We start from the raw sequence: 20,825 nt of genomic DNA, 5'->3' as shown, positions 1-20,825 counted from the left end.
ATTATATGTTATTAATGATTCTTCGTTGTATGCATTAATGAAACATTTTATGTTTGGGTCTGATCCGAGCCAACACAAATTGTGCAGGACGAGTTATAAAGCATTTCAGCATCCTTAAAAGAACGCAATGATTGTGTATTTATTTCAAACACATAAAACAATGAAACATTCTAAAGATCAAATTTTTTAAACTAAATCAAAGGTTTACTGTACAAATCTGCTGTATAAGAACAGCACCACCACACACTAGATGTGTTTGTCTTCACATAAATAGACTTTATTTCCAAAAAATAGCCCCTACAACAGGGTAGCAGGAGGGAGAGAGAAAGGATAATTTACAGAGATTTTACAGATTAAACACTCATTGGGCTGTGCTTAAAATCTCACTATAAACGACAACATTTTAACCATAATCTAATCCAGCCCAAACAGATCTGAGTGACAGTAGAATAGTGAGAATAGGAAGCCTGCCTCTGGCTCAGAAAACCAGAATAAGCGGAACATGAATGACCTGAAGCTTGATGAAGCTGACTCGAACTGAAACAGAACCAAAACATCTAAAGTAATTGGTAAAAAAAAAAAACAATCCAAGATTAAAGTATTTCATTTATACCTTTAAGGGTGAATAAAAGCAATAGTAGTCCAGGTGTAAAGACCATTATGTGTAGTGTGTTAAAGAAAATAAACAACAACAAAACCAACAAAAAAACATAAATTACAGTATTGCACAAAGCTGTCAAACTTATCTGCCATAAAAGAGAACGTCAACAAACTAGGACGTTTCTAGTAGACACATACAGTAACTGTATCAGCTTTGCCGTTACATTACATTTCAATGCACTGGCTTGCGGAAATAAAGAGATAATTAACTAATTATAGGAAGTTGGAATGTGGTCTTTTTATGTCTACCTTTATGCAATTTCCCAGACAATGTGAAACCCTGTTTGACAGAAAAAAAACCAAAAACCTGACACTATACCAAGTCAACGTCATCTACATTTTGCATAAACATTTTTTTCTTCATTAATGAGGGCGTTCTTAAAGGGTAAAACAATGTTCTTGAGGAAGTGCAGGTAGTGCTCTAGTGTTACTAGTCTGGACAAGTCCCATTAAAACTGGGTGGAAGTTATTTTTGTCAGAGCACTCCGATAAAAATAGAGAACAAACAAACAGAATCAGATGTAACTTTGGTTAAAAAAAGCAAGGAAAAATGTTCACCGACAAATGTAAATTAGTTTATCCTGTCCATTTGTTTTGTTTAGTATAAGTGAATGAATATGTAACTGTCTTTCGCTCAGTAAAGCCTGATGAGTCTCTCTCACAGATATCCTCCCATGCATAGCAGCAACAGTACGTGAACAGTCAGCAGGTAGAGTGACACCAGCAGAGGGGTGCGCTGACGAGAGCAGAAGGCGACTCGCAGCATCCGCAGCAGCCCAGGTCCACCACTACGAGTCTGAGATAAAGAAAATATACATCAAATATATCCAGTATATATATATACATACATGTACACACACACACATTTATATATCCATGCCATGTTTATACCAAATGGTGTGGAATTGCATTGAGGTTTTGTGTTTACCCGTGTAACAGCACCCTCTGGCGGTTCAATAAGTACAGCTGTCTCTGACGTCATGGCTTCGGACGCTGTCTGCCACTCCCCCTGTGTATAGCTGTAAATGATGAAGGAAATTGACATATGTTAGTTTCCAAATTATTTCATTAATACATTTCACATAAAGGCAGTCTTCAGCAATAATGCCCAGAGTCAGGGGCAGTGAGAGTTGATCTTGATCTGAGATATGGGTCAAACCGTTTGATGCGATCCTGTGCAGCGATGAGCTCCTCCTCTACTCTGAGTCTCTGTTCTGACTCCTCATCCAGCCTGACAGAAACACACACATAGAATAGAATTGAAGAGTTACTATACAGCACTGGGGTAAGAGGGGAAATTAAAGTTAACATATAGAAAGTCATTGAAAGAGTCATGAGAAACCCATATAACCTATGATTTATAGTTTAATAACCTAATCAAATAGTCTAGAAGTCATATCTCAGGTAATTTACTGATGATATTTGGTCACCATGTATTTGAGAGCAGCAAAGTGTGGTAAACACAGTACTGGGTAGATTACTTACAAAATGTAGTACGATATTTATTCCAAATTACATGAGAAATGTATTTAGTAGCGTAATCCATTACATTAAACGTTTTAGGTAATATAATCTGACTACTTTTGGATTACTTTTAGATTACTTTTGACCTACTGTCAAAGATTCTACAAAGAATAGCCATTCAAAATCAAAATCAAACAGAGAGAAAAAATGACTATGTTTGAAAAGATAAACTTATATATCACATGCTTTCACAATTCCTTTCAAATACAGTATGAAGTATTATCTACAACTGCTATCAATGCAGTTTGTGGCACCGGTGCTAAAGAGATTGACAAAATGCAACTGTAGGTCAGTATAATTAATGAGAAGACTAAACTTGGCAGCAGTACCTTCTCTGGAGTTCAATGAACTCCGCTTTATATCCCTCGTTGTGCTCTAGAGGACCACCAGGTGCAGCGTCTACTGCAAGGCTTCCCTAAAGGACAAAGAAATCAACATTGGATGCATCACACTAAAGACAATGTAACAGATCAAGGACTTCGAAAGATCTATACTTAAATATAAAGTGGGTCTTCAAAAGTCTGAGACCACAGAGAAATAAGCAAAAAAAGTCCCATTTCATACAAAGCGTATTACAGAACAACAGTACAATGAAGAGACTAGAATTTATAAATGTCTCTAGCTACACGAAAAGAGGTAGATGGATTGACTGAAAACAGAACATTTCTAGGCTGCTTCCAATATCTCATTACTGAAAAGGAGACTGTAGCTTTATACCTGTCTTTGTGTGTGCTCATGCCGTAATTTTGATGCACGTGCTTCCTCAAGCATGGCATTAAGCTGGCGAACCTGTTGGTCCCTGTCTGAGAGGGTGGCCAGGGTTTGCTGCTTCAAGAGCTCGGCCTGGCCCTGCCAGTCCGTCATCTCAAATCTACACATGTAAACAAAAAAATTAAGAAATTGTAAGAGAAACAATATTTTTCACTTTTGGAGTGACAGAAATTCTGGTCAAAGAATGCAAACATTTCTGGCTAATTCATTTTAGGCTGTCTGTACAGCCGTTTGCGGTTTTCTGCAAGACTACCACCAAAACAGCAGAATGGCAGAGGGCATGTCATGAGTTAAACCGATCAATCTTACCTGAGCATTTCCAGTTCTTGCTTATCTCTGTCCATCTTGGCATCTCTATCCCTCAGCTCTGCCATGATTTTTTCCTCTCGCTCCTCTGCCTTTCTTCTCTCTTCCTCTAAAGCCTGAGTGAGCCTGGATAGTTCACCAGATCCAAGTCGATCCAATTCAGACCTCTGCAACTGCAGCTGTTCCAACTGAGGAACCATGAGGGATGCAATTAATAGGTTGCAAACATTATTAAAGGTGGCAGGATGCAACATTTTTATATTTCCATTAAATTATTAGGTAATCCATTACATACCATTCTTTCCCTGTCATTTTGCAGTGCTGCTAGAGCATTTTTTAGGCTCCACACTTCTCCTTTGGAGCCACTCGGGGGAGAAGCTGGGTGAACCGTCCGGTTTATGTCATCTAAACGGAGACGCAGCTCTTTGGCCTCACTGACAGCTTGATCTCTTGAGACCTGCAGAGAGGTCATGGCTTGACCAAAAGACTGGTTCTGAGCCCGAAGCTGACAGGCTGCTTCCCTCTCCTCCAGAAGCTGTTGCTCCATCATCAACAGGTCTCGTGCCAACTCCGCCACCCTCTCCTCTGCCGTTTCAGTTTCGGTTCGCAGAACGCCACCTTCCCACCGCAGCTCCTTCAACTCTTTGCCGTGGAGTGCCTGGGTCTCCTTCTCCAATTCCAAGGTCTCCTCCAAGGTGGTGATGCGTTTTCTAGCAGCTTTGAGCTGTTCCCTGAGCTTCTCTACCTCGGCTCCGGGTGCATCTTGCCTATCGACTCGAACATTTCCTTCGCTGGCCTGGATTAAGTTCTCCTGCACCAATGGAAGAACCTTCCCTTGCGCAACATCTTTTTCAAGAGCCCGAATATGGCTCTCAAGACCTTCTTTCTCTCTCTCCAGTAAACTGATGCGCTCTGCTTGGGCAGCAAGAATCTGCTTGTGCTGGGAGTCCTTCATAGCAAGAACCTGGTTCAGGTCATTTCGGTAACCATGAAGCTGGGCAGCCAGCTTGGCATTCTCAGCATTGAGGTCATCCCGCTGTGACAAAAAGGCTCGAAGCTCCTCCTTTAATCCATTGTTTTCACCTGCAGCCTCCTGGATAAGGCTGTCCTTCTCCATCATTACCTGAGAGAACATGAGATTTTAACATGTCCGAATGTTAAAAGATCCTCTGTATTAATTATCCAAATGAGGCTATGCGATTTTTTTTTCCAAAATCTAATCAAATTATTCAGAGCAGCATTACCTGGAGGTGTCTTTCTTCTAGCTGCTTGTATTGGCTGAGTACTCTGTCTCTGTCATCCTGCAGGGAGCCCATAGCCTTGGTGAAGGACTCCAGTTGCGCTCTGCTCTGGAAGGTATCCTCCTCAGCCTTACGGAGCCTCTCTTCTAAACCACGCAGCTCTTCTCTCCTCTCCTCCAGCTCTTTTTCTGCCATCTCAGCCCTTCCATCTGCATCCTTTCTAGCTTCCTCTACAGCCTAAAAGAAAAGAAAGCCTACTGTATTATTATATATCATATAAATTACTAATAATGAGATGAATGAATATGCATGGATTCATTTCAGAAACTATGGTATTATTCAGTAAAAGTACCTGTGTCACAGCTTGCTCCTTCTCACCAAGGAGCTCCATTTCCCTCTTTTCCTTCTCATCTAATGAAGCCTGAAGAGTTTCAGTAAGGTTCTTTGAGGATCCCAGGTCTGTCTCCAGTTGCTCAAGCCTCAAGTATAGTCTCCTTTCCTCTGTCTCCCTTTCCTTGATCACTGCACGTGCTTCATTAGCATCACCCTGAAGCTTATACACTGCTTCTTCTAAGGTTTTGGTGCGGTGCCGTAGACCCTCTGCCTCTGTCTCCAGGGTAGTCAGTTGGGAGCGAGTTTGGGTCAGGTTGGTCTCTACCAGAGTGAGCTTCTGCTGCAGATCTACTCTTTCTTTCTCAAGAGCTGCAAGGCTTTCATTATGTTTCTTTTCCACCTCAGACAGCTCTAGTTGTAGGTTCTCTTCTGACTTTTGCATTCTGAAGACATACATTTTATTTATTATTTAAAATTTACTGTAACAGTAAAAGTATAATTACCAGATGTTAACAGAACCTTATTTAAAATAGCAAAAAACAAACCTTTCCAATAAACTCTGGAGCTCCTCTTTTAGGGTGGTCTCCTTCTGGAGTTGCTCAGCTAGTTCTTTAGCACGAGTCTCAGCCTCCCGAACATCAGCCTCCTTTTCCTGTAGTTCGCTATGAAAACGGTTTTCCCATTGCTTGGCCTCATCCAGCACTCGATCACGATCATCCTGCAGGGATGACATGGAGCGCGAAAAGGCTGCCAAACGAGCCAGTGCTTTATCCAGACGGGCTTGCATTTCCTGGGCATGCTTGTCTGTGGCCTCAGCAATACTCCTTGCCTCCAAGGTTGCCTCTTCCTCCCTCTCCCGCTCCCTGTAAGATTTTTCTAGTCTTAATTCCATCTGTTTAAGCTCGGCTCCAAGGCGATACCTGACTTCATCCAGGGTACGCTCTGCATCTGCCTTCAACTCGACCTCTTTGCATTGTACCATTTGTTCTGCAGCTAGCTTGTCTGCTTGGGCCTGCTTTGCTTCTTCCAGTGCCATGTCCAGCTTCACTTTACATGTTGAAAGTTCAGATGCAATACTTGTTCTGTCTTGCAAGTTCTTTGCAATTTCCAAGCGCGCTGCCTCAAGTTCTGCACTCAGCTCATCTCTACCCAACAGCACTGACTTAACTTCTTTACCCAGTTCACTTATTCTTTCCTGGTACTCAATGCAGTCTTTCTGTAGCTGACGGACTTCAAGTTGCTTTTCCCTCAGCAGTTCCTCAAGCTGACGTGTTCTGCTTTGACTACCTTCTTTAAACCTCTGTGCAGATTTCAACTTCTGCTCCAGCTCTCTTTGTTTGCCTGCCTCAGACTCTGCCTCTGCTCTTTCTCGTTGGGCCTGCCTCATGTCCTCCTCCATCCTGGCTGCCCGGCCCCTCTCACTTGCCACCTCAGCTTCCAGCTCAGCCCGCTCTCTCTCCAGTTTCTCCAATTCCCTCTGCATGTCCGTAAGGCGATCACGACTGTCAGATGCCTCTTGCTGGTAGCCTGCAATGCTGCCATTGAGCTGAGCCAGCTGGTTCATCAACCGCTCCTCTAAGTCATCTCTTTCAGCCTCTAGGCTAGTGCGGAGTTCTTGTAGTTGGGTCTCTTTCTTAGAGCTCTCTACATTGTGGAGGCTCTCTCTTTCTAAAGTCTCCTTAAGCTGCTGGTTGAGGGAATCCAGCTCTGCATTAAGCATGGATTCTTGCTTGTTTCTGGATTCCATGTGATCCTCAAGAGCAGCTTCAAGATCCCTAATCTTACTCTCTGCCGTTTCGAGAGAGGTCTCCAGCTCCTTGAGCCTCTCCTCTGTTTGAGCATTCATCTTTGCTTGCAATTTTGTGACTTCTTGTTCAAGTGAAGTATTAATGGATTCCACTGGCTTACTGAGATCAGCCTCAAGGGAAATGCTTTCATTCTGGTAATCTTGGATTTCAATTAAATCAGGACTTCTCTGCTGTGAGACGACTTTAACTTCCTTAAAAGTCTCCATGGAGCATGTGTCCAGGGTTTCACTGGCCTTTGTGTCAATTTTCTCAGCCAAACGCTGTCTCAATTCCTCAGCTTCATGCTCCAAAGAGTTTTTATCATCCATAGCAATATTATAATTTGTTTTCAAGGTCTCAAACTCTTGTTTGACTCTCTCAAGGTCTTGTTTCAGCGCAGTTTCTGTATGTGTGACCAATTTCTTCTCTTCCTGCTCCCTAAGCCTTTCATTCTCCTCCTCTAGATCCATAATCTTTTGATGTTTGACCTTGGCAAATTTTCTCATTTTTTCTTTCACAACATCTACCTCCTTCATAGCTTCCTCAGCTAACCTCTCCGCCTCTTGTCTGGCTACCTCATGGGATCGTGATTTGGCTGCTAACTCCTGCCTCTCCTGTCGAGCAGCTTCAAGCACTCGTCTCACTCGTTCAGCTTCATCACTCACATTTTCATATGACTTGAGTAGAGATTCATACTCTTCTTTCATGCTTTGCACCTTTTCTTCTAGCTGCCTGCACACTTGTTCGGATTCCTCTTTGGCACTCTCAGCTTGTCGTTTGTATGCATCCTTCTCATTCAAAACACCCTCCATAGCAAGTTTAAGGCTCTCACAGGACGCACTCAGACTCTGGTTTTCCAACAAAGTTCGATCCACCTCCTCAATTAACTTCTTCCTTTCTTCTCTTGACTTGTTCAGCTCCACCTCTATTAACTCCAGCTTCTGTTGTAGCTCTAATCTAATCTTCTCAGCATCAGCCTTTTCCTCCTTCAACGCCTGTCTCTCTTTGATTGCCTCCTTGCGTGATACAAGAGCAGCCTGAAGTTTACGTTGAAGCTGTTGGAGTTTGGCACTATTATCCTTCTCTTCTTCCTCACGCTGTGGCATTTCAGCTTCCAGTTTTTTAACCCTATCTTGCTCAGCTTTAAACTCTTCTTGTAATGAAACAATCTGCTGATCTTTCGCCAGTACTGTTTCCTGCATCTTAAGTAGAAGTGATCTTTGTTCACTAAATTGTTGGCTTAAATCAGCAATCTCATCATTCTTGTTTTTAAGAAAGTGTTTAAATTCTTCCACTTCTGACTGAAGTGCTTTGATTAAGGACTCAGCATCTGAGGTGCTTCTTTTAGCTGCTTCCCTAGCCTCATCCACCACCGCTTTCAAATTCTCTGCATGCGCTTCGGCTCTCTGACATTTCTCCCTAAGAGCCTCTATTTCCTTGGTGAGAGCATCAATCTGCCTCTCCTTTTCTCTCAGGTCTTCAAGTTCTTGGGAAAGTTCTTTGAATTTGCTATCAGTAAGTGATTGAGAGGATTGGCTCTCTTGTAGACGTACCTCTAACTCCACACGTGCAGCCTGCTCAACTCTTAATTCCTCTTGGAGAGCATTTATAACGTCTTCATTATCTTTTATCATGGGCTGCTGAGATTGCTCACCAAGTTTGTTATGTTGTTGTGTCTCAGTCTCAGCTGAAGCAAAATCCACCCAGTCCTCCTGAACCCAATCGTTTGTCTCTGGTTTCTCTAGATTCTGTGTAGTAGACTCAACATTACCATCCACATTCCCACTCACCACTTTATCTGCAGAATTATGTGATTCTAGCAGACCCTCTAGCTCCATAATACGATTCAACAACCCAGTTTTCTCTCCCTCTTCGGTTTGGAGGCGTTCAAGAAGCTCACTGCATTCTTCTTTCTGCTGTTTCATCTGCTCAAGATGATGACGATCTTTCTCTTGAGCTTTCACAACAGTGTCCTCATGAGCATCAGTAGCTTCCTGAAGCTTTTTATGCAATGTTTCAATGTCAGATTCCATGGACGCTATCTGCGAAAGAAGTCTGTTTTTGTCGTCAGCTGCCTGTGACATTTGTTGTTCATTCATTTGTACATACTGCTGTGTCAAATGTTGTATTTCTGCATGCGACTCAGTCAATGCTTGATCTTGTTTACAGATTTTTTGTTCCAAACTTGTTAAGGTCTCATCTTTCAAAATTAAGACATCTCTGGTTTCTTGCAACAAAGAACCAAGTCTCTGTATTTCTAGCTCTTTTTCCTTAATTTCATTTTTAAACTGAAGAGTTATTCCCTCACTATCATCCCTTTCCTTTTCTTCCCTGTTCTCAGCCCCCTTCTCGAAGTCTGCAACTTTTTTCATCAATTCTTTCCGCTGTATCAGAGCTGCCTGCAGCTTTCTCTTGACCTGTTCTCCATCTTTCTTAATGGCAGCCATTTGAGTAACCAAGTCCTCTTTCTCATTTCGTAAAGCAACAAGTTCCTGACTTTCTGATGTTCTATCCTCTAGGATTTTCTGCTGGTTATCCCTGACACTCTCAAGTTCATAAATTTGCTCTTTCAGCTTTTTGACTTCACTGGTTATTAAAAATTTTTCCTCTCCAGCCTGGAGTAGTTTGCAAGTCATGCTATCATTGATTTCCATCATCTCCTGGTCTTTCTGTGAAATACACTTTTGTAGGTCTTCCAGATCAGCCTTCCTATCAATGAGAGCAGCTTTTGCCATGTCAGCTTCCTGAGAGACCTGCACTAACCTGCCCTCTATATCCAAGAGCTTCTGTTCAAGTTCGGAGGAAGCAAACTCTCTGTCCTCCAGTTGAGCAGCCAGCATTCTAGCTTGACCTTCTTGTTCAACAAGTCTTTGTTGGGATTCATCAAGGGCTGCCTGTAAAACTTGCAGCTCATCATCTTTAGAGCAAAACTCTTCCTTCAAGTTCTCAAACTGATTAGCAATACTTTGCCCATCTAATTTTTCTTGCTCAATCAATGCCTTAGCTTCGATCAGCTCTTTCTCGTAGATGTTTGCCCTGGACTCAGCCTCATTTTTGGAAACTGTGAGTGACTTCAAATCTTCCTCCAGCTGGAAGACTTTCTCCTGTGATTGTAAGGCTGAGTCTTTAAACTGCTGAAGCTGTCCCAGAAGTTCACTGTATCTTTTCTGAATCTCTTCGGCTAATACCTGTGCAAACGCCTGACCAGTGCTTGAATCTGTATTTAGCAGACTTCCCTCCTGTTGGCCAAGACGTACCTGTACAGTTTCATGAATAACTAAAGGTGCTGATTCAATATCAACTATGCAGCTTGTTGATGCAACCTGCTCATCACAGGTCTCTTCCCAAGATTGTGTGGATAAGCGTAGTGTCGCAAAGTCCTGAACTTGGGGCGACCACTCTTGAGTTCCATCTTGGTTGACTGCTTCCAGAAGAGTCCAGCTACTATGAGCCACCTCTGAATCACTGCTTGTCACCATCTCATCCGAGGAAGTACCCTTTGATTCTCCAGGAGAATCAGGTTGAGGTGCTATAAGCTCAGGGCTACTCTCATTGTCAGCAGAGACAGACAGAACAGAGGTGTCTACTGCTACAAGTGTTGTCTCTTCCTCTTGTGAGCCTTCAAGAACCTTAGATAGAGCTGTAGAGCTGTCGTGCAACTCAGCGATGTCTCCTCTGCTTACACTGTCTGCACTTTCCTCCTCTGGGATATTCAGAGTTTGGCCTGTGGTGAGTGACAGTTTTTCTCTGAGAGTGAAAAGTTCTCTTTCTCTATCTGCAAGCGCCTGCTCCAGAAACAGTATCCGATCAGTCTGGACTTCATTTTCTGAACTATGTCCATCTCCATGGTTATCTGAAACAGAAATCACAAGACAATCAAGTGAAAATCATCAAATAACTTGAGCATGCAAAATGTATCATGTTTAAAATGCATATTGTTCAAGTACAAATTCTTAACTTCCTGTTAAAGTTTTGTGTTTTGACTGAGGAAACCTGTCTTTCTGGTTGTCCTAACTAATATCTAAACATTACAAACATTGCAAACATTTTTAGTTTAGAAACCACAATGTTCTCTACTAAAAAGCAAGACAATTATGGAAGAAAATTGGATTGCTGTTACTAAAATAATCACTGCAGTTTAAAGTACATTCAGCTACACAAGGGCAAATATTAAACTTACCCTGGTGTGTCCTATCCAAATCCTTCACAGGCAGGTCAGTCACATGACCACCTAATGACTCACCAGTAACCTAGGAAAGACAAGCCCTAATGTTACAACAAACAGTCTGCTCACACTAATGCATGCTTATTGAGAGTGCACTGGTCTGCTGAATTCCCACAGTAACTGCAGTTATTTAAACACCATAACAGACTATACCTTTATTAATACTTCATAACTATGCCCTTTTATGTCGGGCCAGAAATAGGAATAGATGATGGAAGTCGGTAGGATTATAATATCTCTGGCCTGATAATCTGTGAGACAAACCGTCTAGGCATTAATGTCACCTTGTGTCTGTTGCACCAGACACAGATTGTGCTATATACATCCAAATGATTTTGCTATAGCAGACACATTGCCCTAGACAAGTGCATCTTATTCTGTGGAGCATCTCCATTGCATTAATAACTTTTCATGCTTGCTTTTGGTTGCAAATTTTAAATCCGATGACTATGAAAAGTAATAGAAAAATAGCTCAACTCTACAACAATCTGTATGATTTGAAGTATCATTCATGTCCATAGCTTAAATAATGCATGACAGATTTAATACCAAGAACCCCAGGTATTTATTTGAACACTTGAAGCTTGCTTTAACTCTTACTAATTGCATTCAAAAGATTCAAAAGACTAACTGCACTGAAAAACGCAATGTTTAAAAAGCTTCAACGTATTTTTGCAATCCACCTACCTGAACAGTGAGAAGTTGTTGCTCCAGTTCCTGTATCCTAGCAACTGCTTCCTCTCCTTCAGCTTTGCTTTTATCAAGTTGACCTAGAGCATCAGGTGCATTAAGACACAATTACTTTTTGATCATAGTACAAACAACATGCCCTATATTGTTCGTTTGGTTGATAAAATGCTTCCAAGGACAGTTTACTCAAACCACAAAAGCTGCTTTGAACTTTGTTCTCCTGGGCTGTTTACCTTGCAGAGATTGTAGAGTGAGTGTGATCTGAGACATGTGTGCTTGACTCTCCTGCTGTTCATCTGTAAAGTTGCTCAGCCGTGCTTCTAGAGCAGGTAACACCTCTAAGAACTGTGCAGAGTCCGTAGGAATGGATAGTTCTACCTCTGCCTCCCCAGTAGTTGTCAAAGACCGAATTCCTCTCCAAAGTTTCTCCAGTGCATCCTTGGTTTGAAGTCCTGCTTTATGTTCCTCTTTACTGGTGTCCAGTGCCTCTCTCAATGACTCAAGCTCATTTTGCATCTGTGCTAAGTTATCTCTTTCACTCTTAGATTCTTCTTCCCTTGCTCTTTCTACTTCTTCAAGCTTCTCCTGAAGACAATGAAGCTCTTCCATGCGACTTGCAAGCTCCAACTCCAGCTTCTTTGTCATTTCCTCTTTCTGTTTCTCTGTGACTTCCAGACAGACTTGCAAGTTGGCCAGCTCGGTCTCAAAGCTTGTCTGTCTCTCTTGCAATGTCTCCAGTCGTTCTCTCTCTTCAGCTGAAAGTTTTTCCCTCAGTTCATCCAACTCTGTGGTCTTTTTCATTAATTCAGCATTGAGAGCAATGATGTTCTGCTCTTTTTCACTTTCTGTTGTTTCTAATCTGGCTTCTAGAGATACTTTCATGTTGGCCAGCTCTGTCTCAAAGCTAGTCTCTCTCTCTTTAAATTTCTCCAGCATTTGGTCATTCTCTCTTTCTTTAAATTCAAGCTTTGCTCTCATTTCATCCACATCCGCTGTCTTTTTCAGTAATTCGGTGTTGAGAGCACTAATGATCTGGTCTCTTTCACTTTCTTGTGTTTCTAATCTAGCTTCTAGAGATACTTTCATGTTGGCCAGCTCTGCCTCAAAGCTAGTTTCTCTCTCTTTCAATTTCTCCAGCATTTCTTCCTTTTCACTTTGCTCAGATTCAAATTTTGTTCTCATTTCATCCAGCTCTGCGGTCCTTTTCAGTAATTCAGCATTGAGATGGGTAACGTTGACGTTGAGTGCACTGATGCTGTGCTCTCTCTCACTCTCTGATGTCTCCAATCTGGCTTCTAGACATACTTTCATTTTGCCAAGTTCTGCCTCAAAGTCAGTTTCTCTTTCTTTCAATTTCTCCAGTGTTTCTTCTTTCTCTCTTTCTTCAGATTCAAGTTTTGCTCTCATTTCATCCATCTCTGTTATCTTTTTCTGTAATTCATCATTGAGAGAATTGACGGTCTGGTCTCTCTCACTCTCTGAAGCCTCTAGTCTGGCTCTAAGAGCCTGGAGTTCTTCCTCAGCTCGCATGGTCCACTGCTGCCTCTCCTCTTCTCTCAGTCTCTGGGCTTCTGCCAACTCCAGCTCCATCTGCCTGAACTGAGTAGTCAGAATCTGTTGAAATTAAACATTCATCATGTTTATAATCTTGCTTAAGGGTCAACAAATAATACAAAATGTGAAAGGAAATACTCCTAGAATAGTTTTGAATGAACTGCTGCTTTAAATCAGAGATTTTAGCCTAACCAGCTGAGACCACAGCATGCAACAAGAAATTCTGTTGGTTACTTGGATTCTATTTTTGATCACACAGCTGGGGTTTCCCGCAGTGAAATCTAACTGGATCAAAATCACCACATAGCTGTATGTTGTTATGGGCAAATATCTCGTTTGACTGATGATTTGTAACATATTTCATTTTCTGTAATGACAGTCAAATTTACAGGGCAAGGTGTAAAATATATGCGTTAGGCTGACCTGTTTCTGCTGGTCTGCACTGTTGAGTTCCTGCTGCAACATTTCTAGGACTTCTGAACGAGAACGCAAAGACTCCTCCAACTCCTCTATGCGCTGCTGGGATGCACGAAGAGCCTGTAAAACAATAAACAGGATTAAAGCCCAACACAGAACGAGATATAGAGGTATAGATACTTGCTGCAGGGTTTGATTTATCAGAAACGAACAAATATTTAAAAGATCAGTCTTAATCCAAGCTTGCTTTCTTAATTCCTGTCCAAAAACGTGAACAAAACATAACATGCCAAGAGTTGGATGCTGCTCACAGAATGTGAAACTAGACAGCTTAGATCAAAATTGCCATGGTAACATGATGAGCTATGATTTCATGCTTTATAATAACACACAAATATGGTTACAACACCTCAGGCTATCCCAAAACAACACAAAAAAGCTAAAAAAAAATATGAAAACAGCAAGACAATGATGTCCTTGCATTGCTTCTCTCTCTCTCTCTCTCTCTCTCTCTCTCTCTCTCTCTCTCTCTCTCTCTCTCTCTCTCTCTCTCTCTCTCTCTCTCTCTCTCTCTCTCTCTCTCTCTCTCTCTCTCTCTCTCTCTCTCTCTCTCTCTCTCTCTCTCTCTCTCTCTCTCTCTCTCTCGCTCTCTCTCTCTCTCTCATACATATCCAGTAAAAAAATAAATAAATCTGCATTGTCAATCCTTTTGATATTGTATTAATTCTTTTTTGCAAAAATCTAACCTTTCATTGAAGTAAAATAATTGAAAGTAGAAAATTATCTAAATGTGATTTCAGTATCTACTAATAAGAAAGCTATAAGGACTGTTAGAATTTGTACTGCCTTTGATCTCTTCATGTGAACATCTTTATGTGATGTAATGGCACTAACTCTTTTCTTTTTCTTCTTTTTTTTTGTATTTTATATATATGTATCTATATATTTTTTGTCCTAAAAAAAAATTTAAAGTGGGGGGGAAATCACATTATTAAATAAATGTTTTTCTCCAGAACACGTTGGGAACAATTATTTGCCCCCTTTTATTAAATACTTTTTGCAACCTCCTTTTTCCAAGATAATAGCTCTGAATCAGCTGTCAGGGTTTGATTTGTTATCTGTTGATATTTGATCGAATCCATGATGCCATGTATCTGAGCAAGATGTTGACGTTAAATGCTTTATCATACACTTCTCTAAATAGACTCCCTAAAAAACCTATTTAAAATTGTGTAAAGTGTATAAAATTGTGTAAATTCTGTAAAGTGTAATGTGTATCCTTTTAAAGTGAGTAAAAGGAAGAACTTAAAATTTAGATCACCAACTTTACAAGGTCACAGCAAATATTATAATAACCACTGTAATATATATATATATCATCTTTATTGTTCTATTCATTTTCTCTGTTTATTGCTATTTTTGAAACCCTGTAACCAAAACATGGGACATGTCTGAATGAAGGTTATAACACTATAAATAGTGTGACAGCATTATTTTCATTAAATAACAAAATAGAATTTGAAATGTAAAAAATTAAGCAATAAATTAATCAACCAAAAAATAAACCATAATGGGAAACTTGTAATGGCTTGTAAATGTATCCTAAATTAAAGGTAGGGAGAGGCTAGCAATAACAAGCTAGTTTTAAAGCATGAGATCCCACCCTACCTTCAGAGCGCTCTCTAAAGATTTGCCTCCTTCAAAACAAATGAATGCACACAGCAGAGTTTGCAAAGCGTCACAAGACAAGAGACCGTGTTAAATTACCTCATAACTGTGTCTACAACGCGCTGATGACATGTGATGTCTGTGTGAGCAAGGTGTGAAGACGGAGGCATGGAAATACATACATGTTGACAGGCAGGTAGGACATCATATCATTGGATTCGGACCGAATGCAATGATTGGACGAAAATGTTTTGATCCTGAGGCTTCCACAGAAGATACATGTACATGTTTTAATATTTGTGATTGGTTGTGAAGAGAGTTTCAACCAGTATAACAAAAAGTGTTTATAAAACAAATTGCCTACCCTACCTTTAAGATATACCTCAGTAGGAGCAAGCTGGTTTGGGACCTAATATTGGTTTGTAGTTACTGATAAACTTCTATTTCCTATTATCATAACTTTGGCATGGTTGAGCTTGACGAATGCACTCAACACTATAATCTGTGTAGAAACTAAGAAAAAGAAATATCAAAGAAAATGGAATATGAAAGGGGACCTTATTTATGGAAAGTGCCAAAACATGAGAAATACCTGCTGTAAGTCTGGGTCATTTGAGGTCTGCGTGAGACTGAGGAGTTCTTGCTCATGTTTAAGGATTTGATCTTGAAATCGAACATCTTTTTCTTTCACCACAGCCTGCAGAATCCGCACCTGGACAACATTTAAAAACATAAAAAAGTAGATATAGTACTTAGGAGTGAAAGACTTAGATCAGACTATTAGAGAAATAAAACAGTACCTTCAAAAACCTTGACCATCATATGACACATTTCAAGATTTTAAAGGGGTCATATAATGCCATTTTTGTACAAGCTAATATGATTCTTTAGGGTCTAAATTAAAAGTTTGAAATATACTTTAATTAAAAATTCTCATTAGTATTGTAAGAAAACACTCATTTTACCTGGTAAAAAACAGCTCTGTTTTCAGCACGCCGTTTGAGTGCATGTGTCTTTAAATGATAATGAGCTTTGCTCACCCCGCCCCTCTGTTCTGTGCGTACACCGTTTCTAACACAATAACCATAACACATTGTTCATTATAAACGTGTGATTATGAATTATATTGAGATCGTCGTACATAGAAAACATGCCGCAATGTACCCTTGAGTGTAAACAGCCGCATTCATCGTGAAGCGTGCAGCAAGCGATACGCAAAGATTAATATAAATATTAATATAAATGTTAATAAAACGTTACACTCACTACTTCTTCTGGAGGTGCAGCAGGAACACGAATAGTTGGTACGGATCCTATTTTCAGGAACAGCTTCTTAGCAAAACCAGCTTTACTGGCCCTCGTTTGTAAAGCAGTCTGGTGTGAAATGACTCGAGTTGATCGTGGGGAATCCCCGCGAGGGAACCCCCGCGTCAATGCTTTGGGAATATTCCATCAAAAACACCAAAATGACTGCTGTGTTCCTTATTAGGCTACACCCAAGAACAGAACGCCACAATCGCTTAGACGCCATTCTTCTCCAGCATATCAATGCACTATGATGACAGACAGCTCGCTCACGAGCGAGGGCGGGTCTGTGTTGAAACGCAGTGCTGTCAATCACAATCGTGGGAACGGCTTGATTTCAGAGAGTGTCAAACATATAAGGAGATTTAAAAAAAACCACCGGATGGATTTATATCATTTTATGATGGTTGTGTACAGGCACTGTCAATACACATTTCAGTACAATCAACTTGTAAAAGTGCATGTACCATTATATGACCCCTTTAACAAAATAAGTACCTCAGCTTAAAGACATATGGTGCTTAAAGGAATAGTTTTGGGTGAAACACACCTGCTCTGCATGACCCTCCTCTCTCACACGCTGTTCAGCCTCCCAGAGCTGCTGTTGGAGGATCTTGTTGGATGTCTCCGCCTGGCTGAGCTTTTCTTTCAGCTGCTGGAGTTCCTCCTCCACTCCTGGAGCCATTTGGAAAGAGCTCTCTGAATTCTGAAAAAAAATAATATAATTATCATCATAATGCTGCAGGAAAAACTAATGAATTTGGCAAACACTGACTGTATTAAGATGAACAATAGTAAGCACCACAATCATAATCATCATAATTATAATGGAATATATTGTCACATTAAATAATATAAGTTGGTCATCAAATAAATCATAATTAAATAATATGTCAACTTTACCTGACTGCTGTTCAATGCTTCTTGTCCTTTCAGCTCAGAGATCTGTTTGTTTAGGGAGGCCATCTTAGCTTTGGCTTGCAGTTTAAGCTTAGTAAACTTGACTTCTGCCTGTTCTTTCTCCTCCTGTGTGAGGACAAAAATAAAGCTTTAGACCTGTTAATATTCATGGTCTAGTTAGTGCCACTTGTTTTTTCCTTTCTCATTATGCAAGCCCACACCTTGAACTGTTTTTCAGTGCTGGCGAGCAGACTGTCCTTCTCTCGAATCAGCTCCTTCAGCTGAACCACCAGCTGCTCTGTCTGGGCCAGCCTCTCCAGGACCTCTTCTGAGGGGCCCGGGCCCTCCACGGATGCTTCAGAATCAGGCTGGGGCTGAGGCACCAGCACACCCTGCTCCAAAAGACAACATTCGAAGTATAGAGCTGGTTCTCTAGATGGGTAATTACATTAAAGTCGGTGTGAAACGGACCTATTTCAACAAATTGCATGTTGTAGATTTTACTGTGAACAGTTCATCCATGTATGCGTCTCATTTTTTCATTTTAACCTTGCGAAGAATCAAATGTCTGTCTCATCACAACTGTAATAACAACTTGTCCTGAAGTCACCATGATATAAAAATTGACAAATCTTTTTTTTTTTTTTTGAATATTACAGTATTTATTATAAATGATTTATCCATGCACTTCATTATTATTTTTTAGATTCATGTGCCCTAGTAATCTTTAGTCAACATAACTTCCCCTCTCTCTTGCAGAAACTTCTCTTCTCTGATGACGTGTTTACCGGCATGAGGGCGGGACAACCAGTCACTCACATGACATCACAGCAATAGCAAACCACAAAATAAAGTCCCGCCCTACATTTTTTCTTGTTCAAGAAGCCGTACACCACAATAGGAAAGAAAAGACTATCACGACTTCCATTTCATGCCGACTTTAAATTAGCACTGCTCTTTTTCATCCACTTATGCTTGTCTTATCCTTAGTGGTCCATGCCACTACAGGATTTTGTGTACTCACCTGTAAGTCTCCATCGGAGCGTTCCTCACCCGAGAGCTCCTGGAGGACCGAGGACACCCCTTGGGTCAGCCGGCTTAACATGGCTGATCTGCATGTAAAGATATGCAATGAAATGTTAGTTCACAGCTCAAGTATTTTCTATCAAGCTCTTCACTGAGTGAATTACTGAAACTGTTTTTAGCATGTTTAGCATACAAGTGTGACAAAGCCAGAATCAGATAAGGACAGATAGACTTTCAATTAATTATTGATTAATTTATTTAAAGGGACATTTCGCTCTTTAGAACCCATGTGAGCCAACACCTAGTAATGACAGTTTGGCATTAAATATTCATTTTATATAAATATAACACGCTTCTCTGTTGCATTACATCACATTAATAAATAAAAAAGTAAATATATTACAGTTTGGTTAGTCTATATTTAGGTTAAGTTGTATTTTTCATAGATTTGATTGGACACAGACTGAGCACATCCATAGACTGAAGAAAAAAAAGCACATCACACGCATAACTCAAAATACATAATGAATAACTAGATCCACTTGATGAGCTCAAATCAAGATCCTTTAATGGTTACGTAATGTATGTCATGCTGTACTGACAGTAACCAAAGGAGGCGTGAACGGAATAACAACATTGTGTCTATCTATCCTGATAATAAATAGCCACCTTTGGCAGAGCCATATAGCGGAGAGAAACGAAGACAACCGAAAAACGCCGAATCAAATTTATGTTAACTGACTGCGGCTGCGTCGCTTTCATTTTGTCTACACAACAGCAAAGATTATTGAGCGACTCTTCTTCCTTGTGTTTCAAAACCGATTGATATCAGCACAAATGTTCGAGGCACATAAAGGTATGACTTTTATGTTTCATAATGGTTATAAAACGGCATTGTTAAAGCCCAATGAGCGGCAGTAATGAGCGCAAGCTTTAAGTGAGCTCGTGCTGACGACTCGTAAACAACTGTAACGATATTTATAAATGTACTTGCGTTTGTGCATGTCAGCGGATGAAAACGTTTAGATGCAACTTGTTAATGTTATTAAGCATGAAACTAACCTGTGTAATCGGCGCAGGGAAGAGCTGCGTGGTTTATTTGATCAATTTCGTCTCCAGGATTCACCAAAGCCACATCACCAAACATCCCGGAAACAGAAACCCAGCGCTGTGATTGGACCACGCACGGGAGTGTCTGAAAACAACAAGTCACTCTGTGAGCCGCATAACTGTACGCCAAGGGACCGTCAACAAATATAAAACACCATCACAATTTAAGTAGGCATGGTTTGCAAAAGATAATAGGAACAAATTAAAAATATTAGTTTAGTTTTGGAGCTACACAATGGTTCAAAACAGAATAGGAGGGCATGATTTAAAACTTAACATGATTATTAATTACGGAAAACAGTTAGGACGCAGTCTCCTTCTGTTGGCACACTACGCCACAGTGTTTGTATGCTTTGTATCTCGTTCTGTGAACTTTTTTGTGGAAGTGATCAAGTGGACGTCGACGATTGCCAGATGCACAGTAGGGGTATTTGAATCCATTCATAGGAGCCTGCATTGGTTGACCAGAAGACGCAGTAGTAGGACGTCCATAGAAACGCTCTCCAGCAGCGACACCGAGTCGGACTGATGAAGGACATTGTTATGAACTCAAAGGAGAGCAATGTCATGACATAAAAATACTTCATGAAGAAACAGATTTTACATGGATCTTATATGGAGTTATAGACTCCAAGGAGAACAATATCATTGCATCAGTACATGCAGAAGTTTGTTGTGTTTCTGTACTACTCTCTGACTTGTATGTTTCAAGTCTCAAGTTTCTGTTCATTTCAAAGGGCTCACTCAAAGCAGAGAGGTTGAGAGGTTGAGAGGTTGAGGGAGAGTCCACCACTGTGTTATAACCATACCGGATAGACTGAAGAAGACTGAACTCAACACCTGTTTTTCAAGTCTAGACCAGTATTTTACTGGAAGGAAAAACAATGCAAACATTTAGATAAGTACATCCTAACTTGTTTTGCCTCACAGTTACTAAACAGTGTTGTTTTTGCCCGACAAATTCGTTATAATATCCACTGAATGGAGTTTGGCAGTGAGGGAGACATTTCATTTCTATTAGCACTTATGTGTCCGATTGGACATTATATGGTTTGAGCAAGTGTATGTTACGTAAAAGAATAATCTTAAATAATCATAGTAATCATTTGTATCATCAGTAGCAGAGAAAACTCAGATACTGTAGCATGTGGGATAAGTTATTCAGCTCCAAAATATGATGTTTTAATGGGTTACATTCACATTTCAGGAGTTCTCAGAAGCGAGCAGTGCTATTTTAGTATCATTGATATATATTATAGTTTTTGTTAATATTTTAGATTATAGCCTGAGCGGAGGTTGTCATAGTTT

At 40.5% G+C, this 20,825-nt stretch overlaps 1 protein-coding gene across 2 annotated transcripts; it reads right to left on the bottom strand.

Moving 5' to 3' along the window:
* Positions 1 to 97: 97 nt before the first annotated feature.
* golgb1 (golgin B1) lies at positions 98 to 19,602 on the bottom strand. 2 transcript variants are annotated; one of them, XM_079870209.1, is made up of 20 exons: positions 19,470 to 19,602; positions 18,406 to 18,493; positions 17,603 to 17,773; positions 17,385 to 17,507; positions 17,032 to 17,187; positions 15,769 to 15,888; positions 13,515 to 13,628; positions 11,771 to 13,151; positions 11,535 to 11,617; positions 10,803 to 10,872; positions 5,381 to 10,475; positions 4,855 to 5,278; positions 4,506 to 4,739; positions 3,557 to 4,384; positions 3,265 to 3,449; positions 2,902 to 3,055; positions 2,514 to 2,599; positions 1,820 to 1,891; positions 1,589 to 1,679; positions 98 to 1,456 (listed from the first exon to the last, which is right to left on the bottom strand). In XM_079870209.1, exons 2-20 carry the CDS (start codon positions 18,484 to 18,486, stop codon positions 1,319 to 1,321), a joined length of 9,606 nt encoding a protein of 3,201 aa, XP_079726335.1. In that variant the 5' UTR covers positions 18,487 to 18,493; positions 19,470 to 19,602; the 3' UTR covers positions 98 to 1,318. The 2 variants fall into 2 exon arrangements, with proteins under 2 accessions (XP_079726335.1, XP_079726336.1); XM_079870210.1 differs by having other exon boundaries at positions 5,381 to 10,463.
* Between the last annotated feature and the right edge of the window lie 1,223 nt (positions 19,603 to 20,825).

Source organism: Squalius cephalus, assembly GCF_949319135.1.
Source record: "Squalius cephalus genome assembly, chromosome: 4".
NCBI classification, from domain to species: Eukaryota; Metazoa; Chordata; class Actinopteri; order Cypriniformes; family Leuciscidae; genus Squalius; species Squalius cephalus.
Note: the sequence above shows the minus strand (reverse complement) of the source record. Positions and strands in the feature narration are given on the sequence as shown.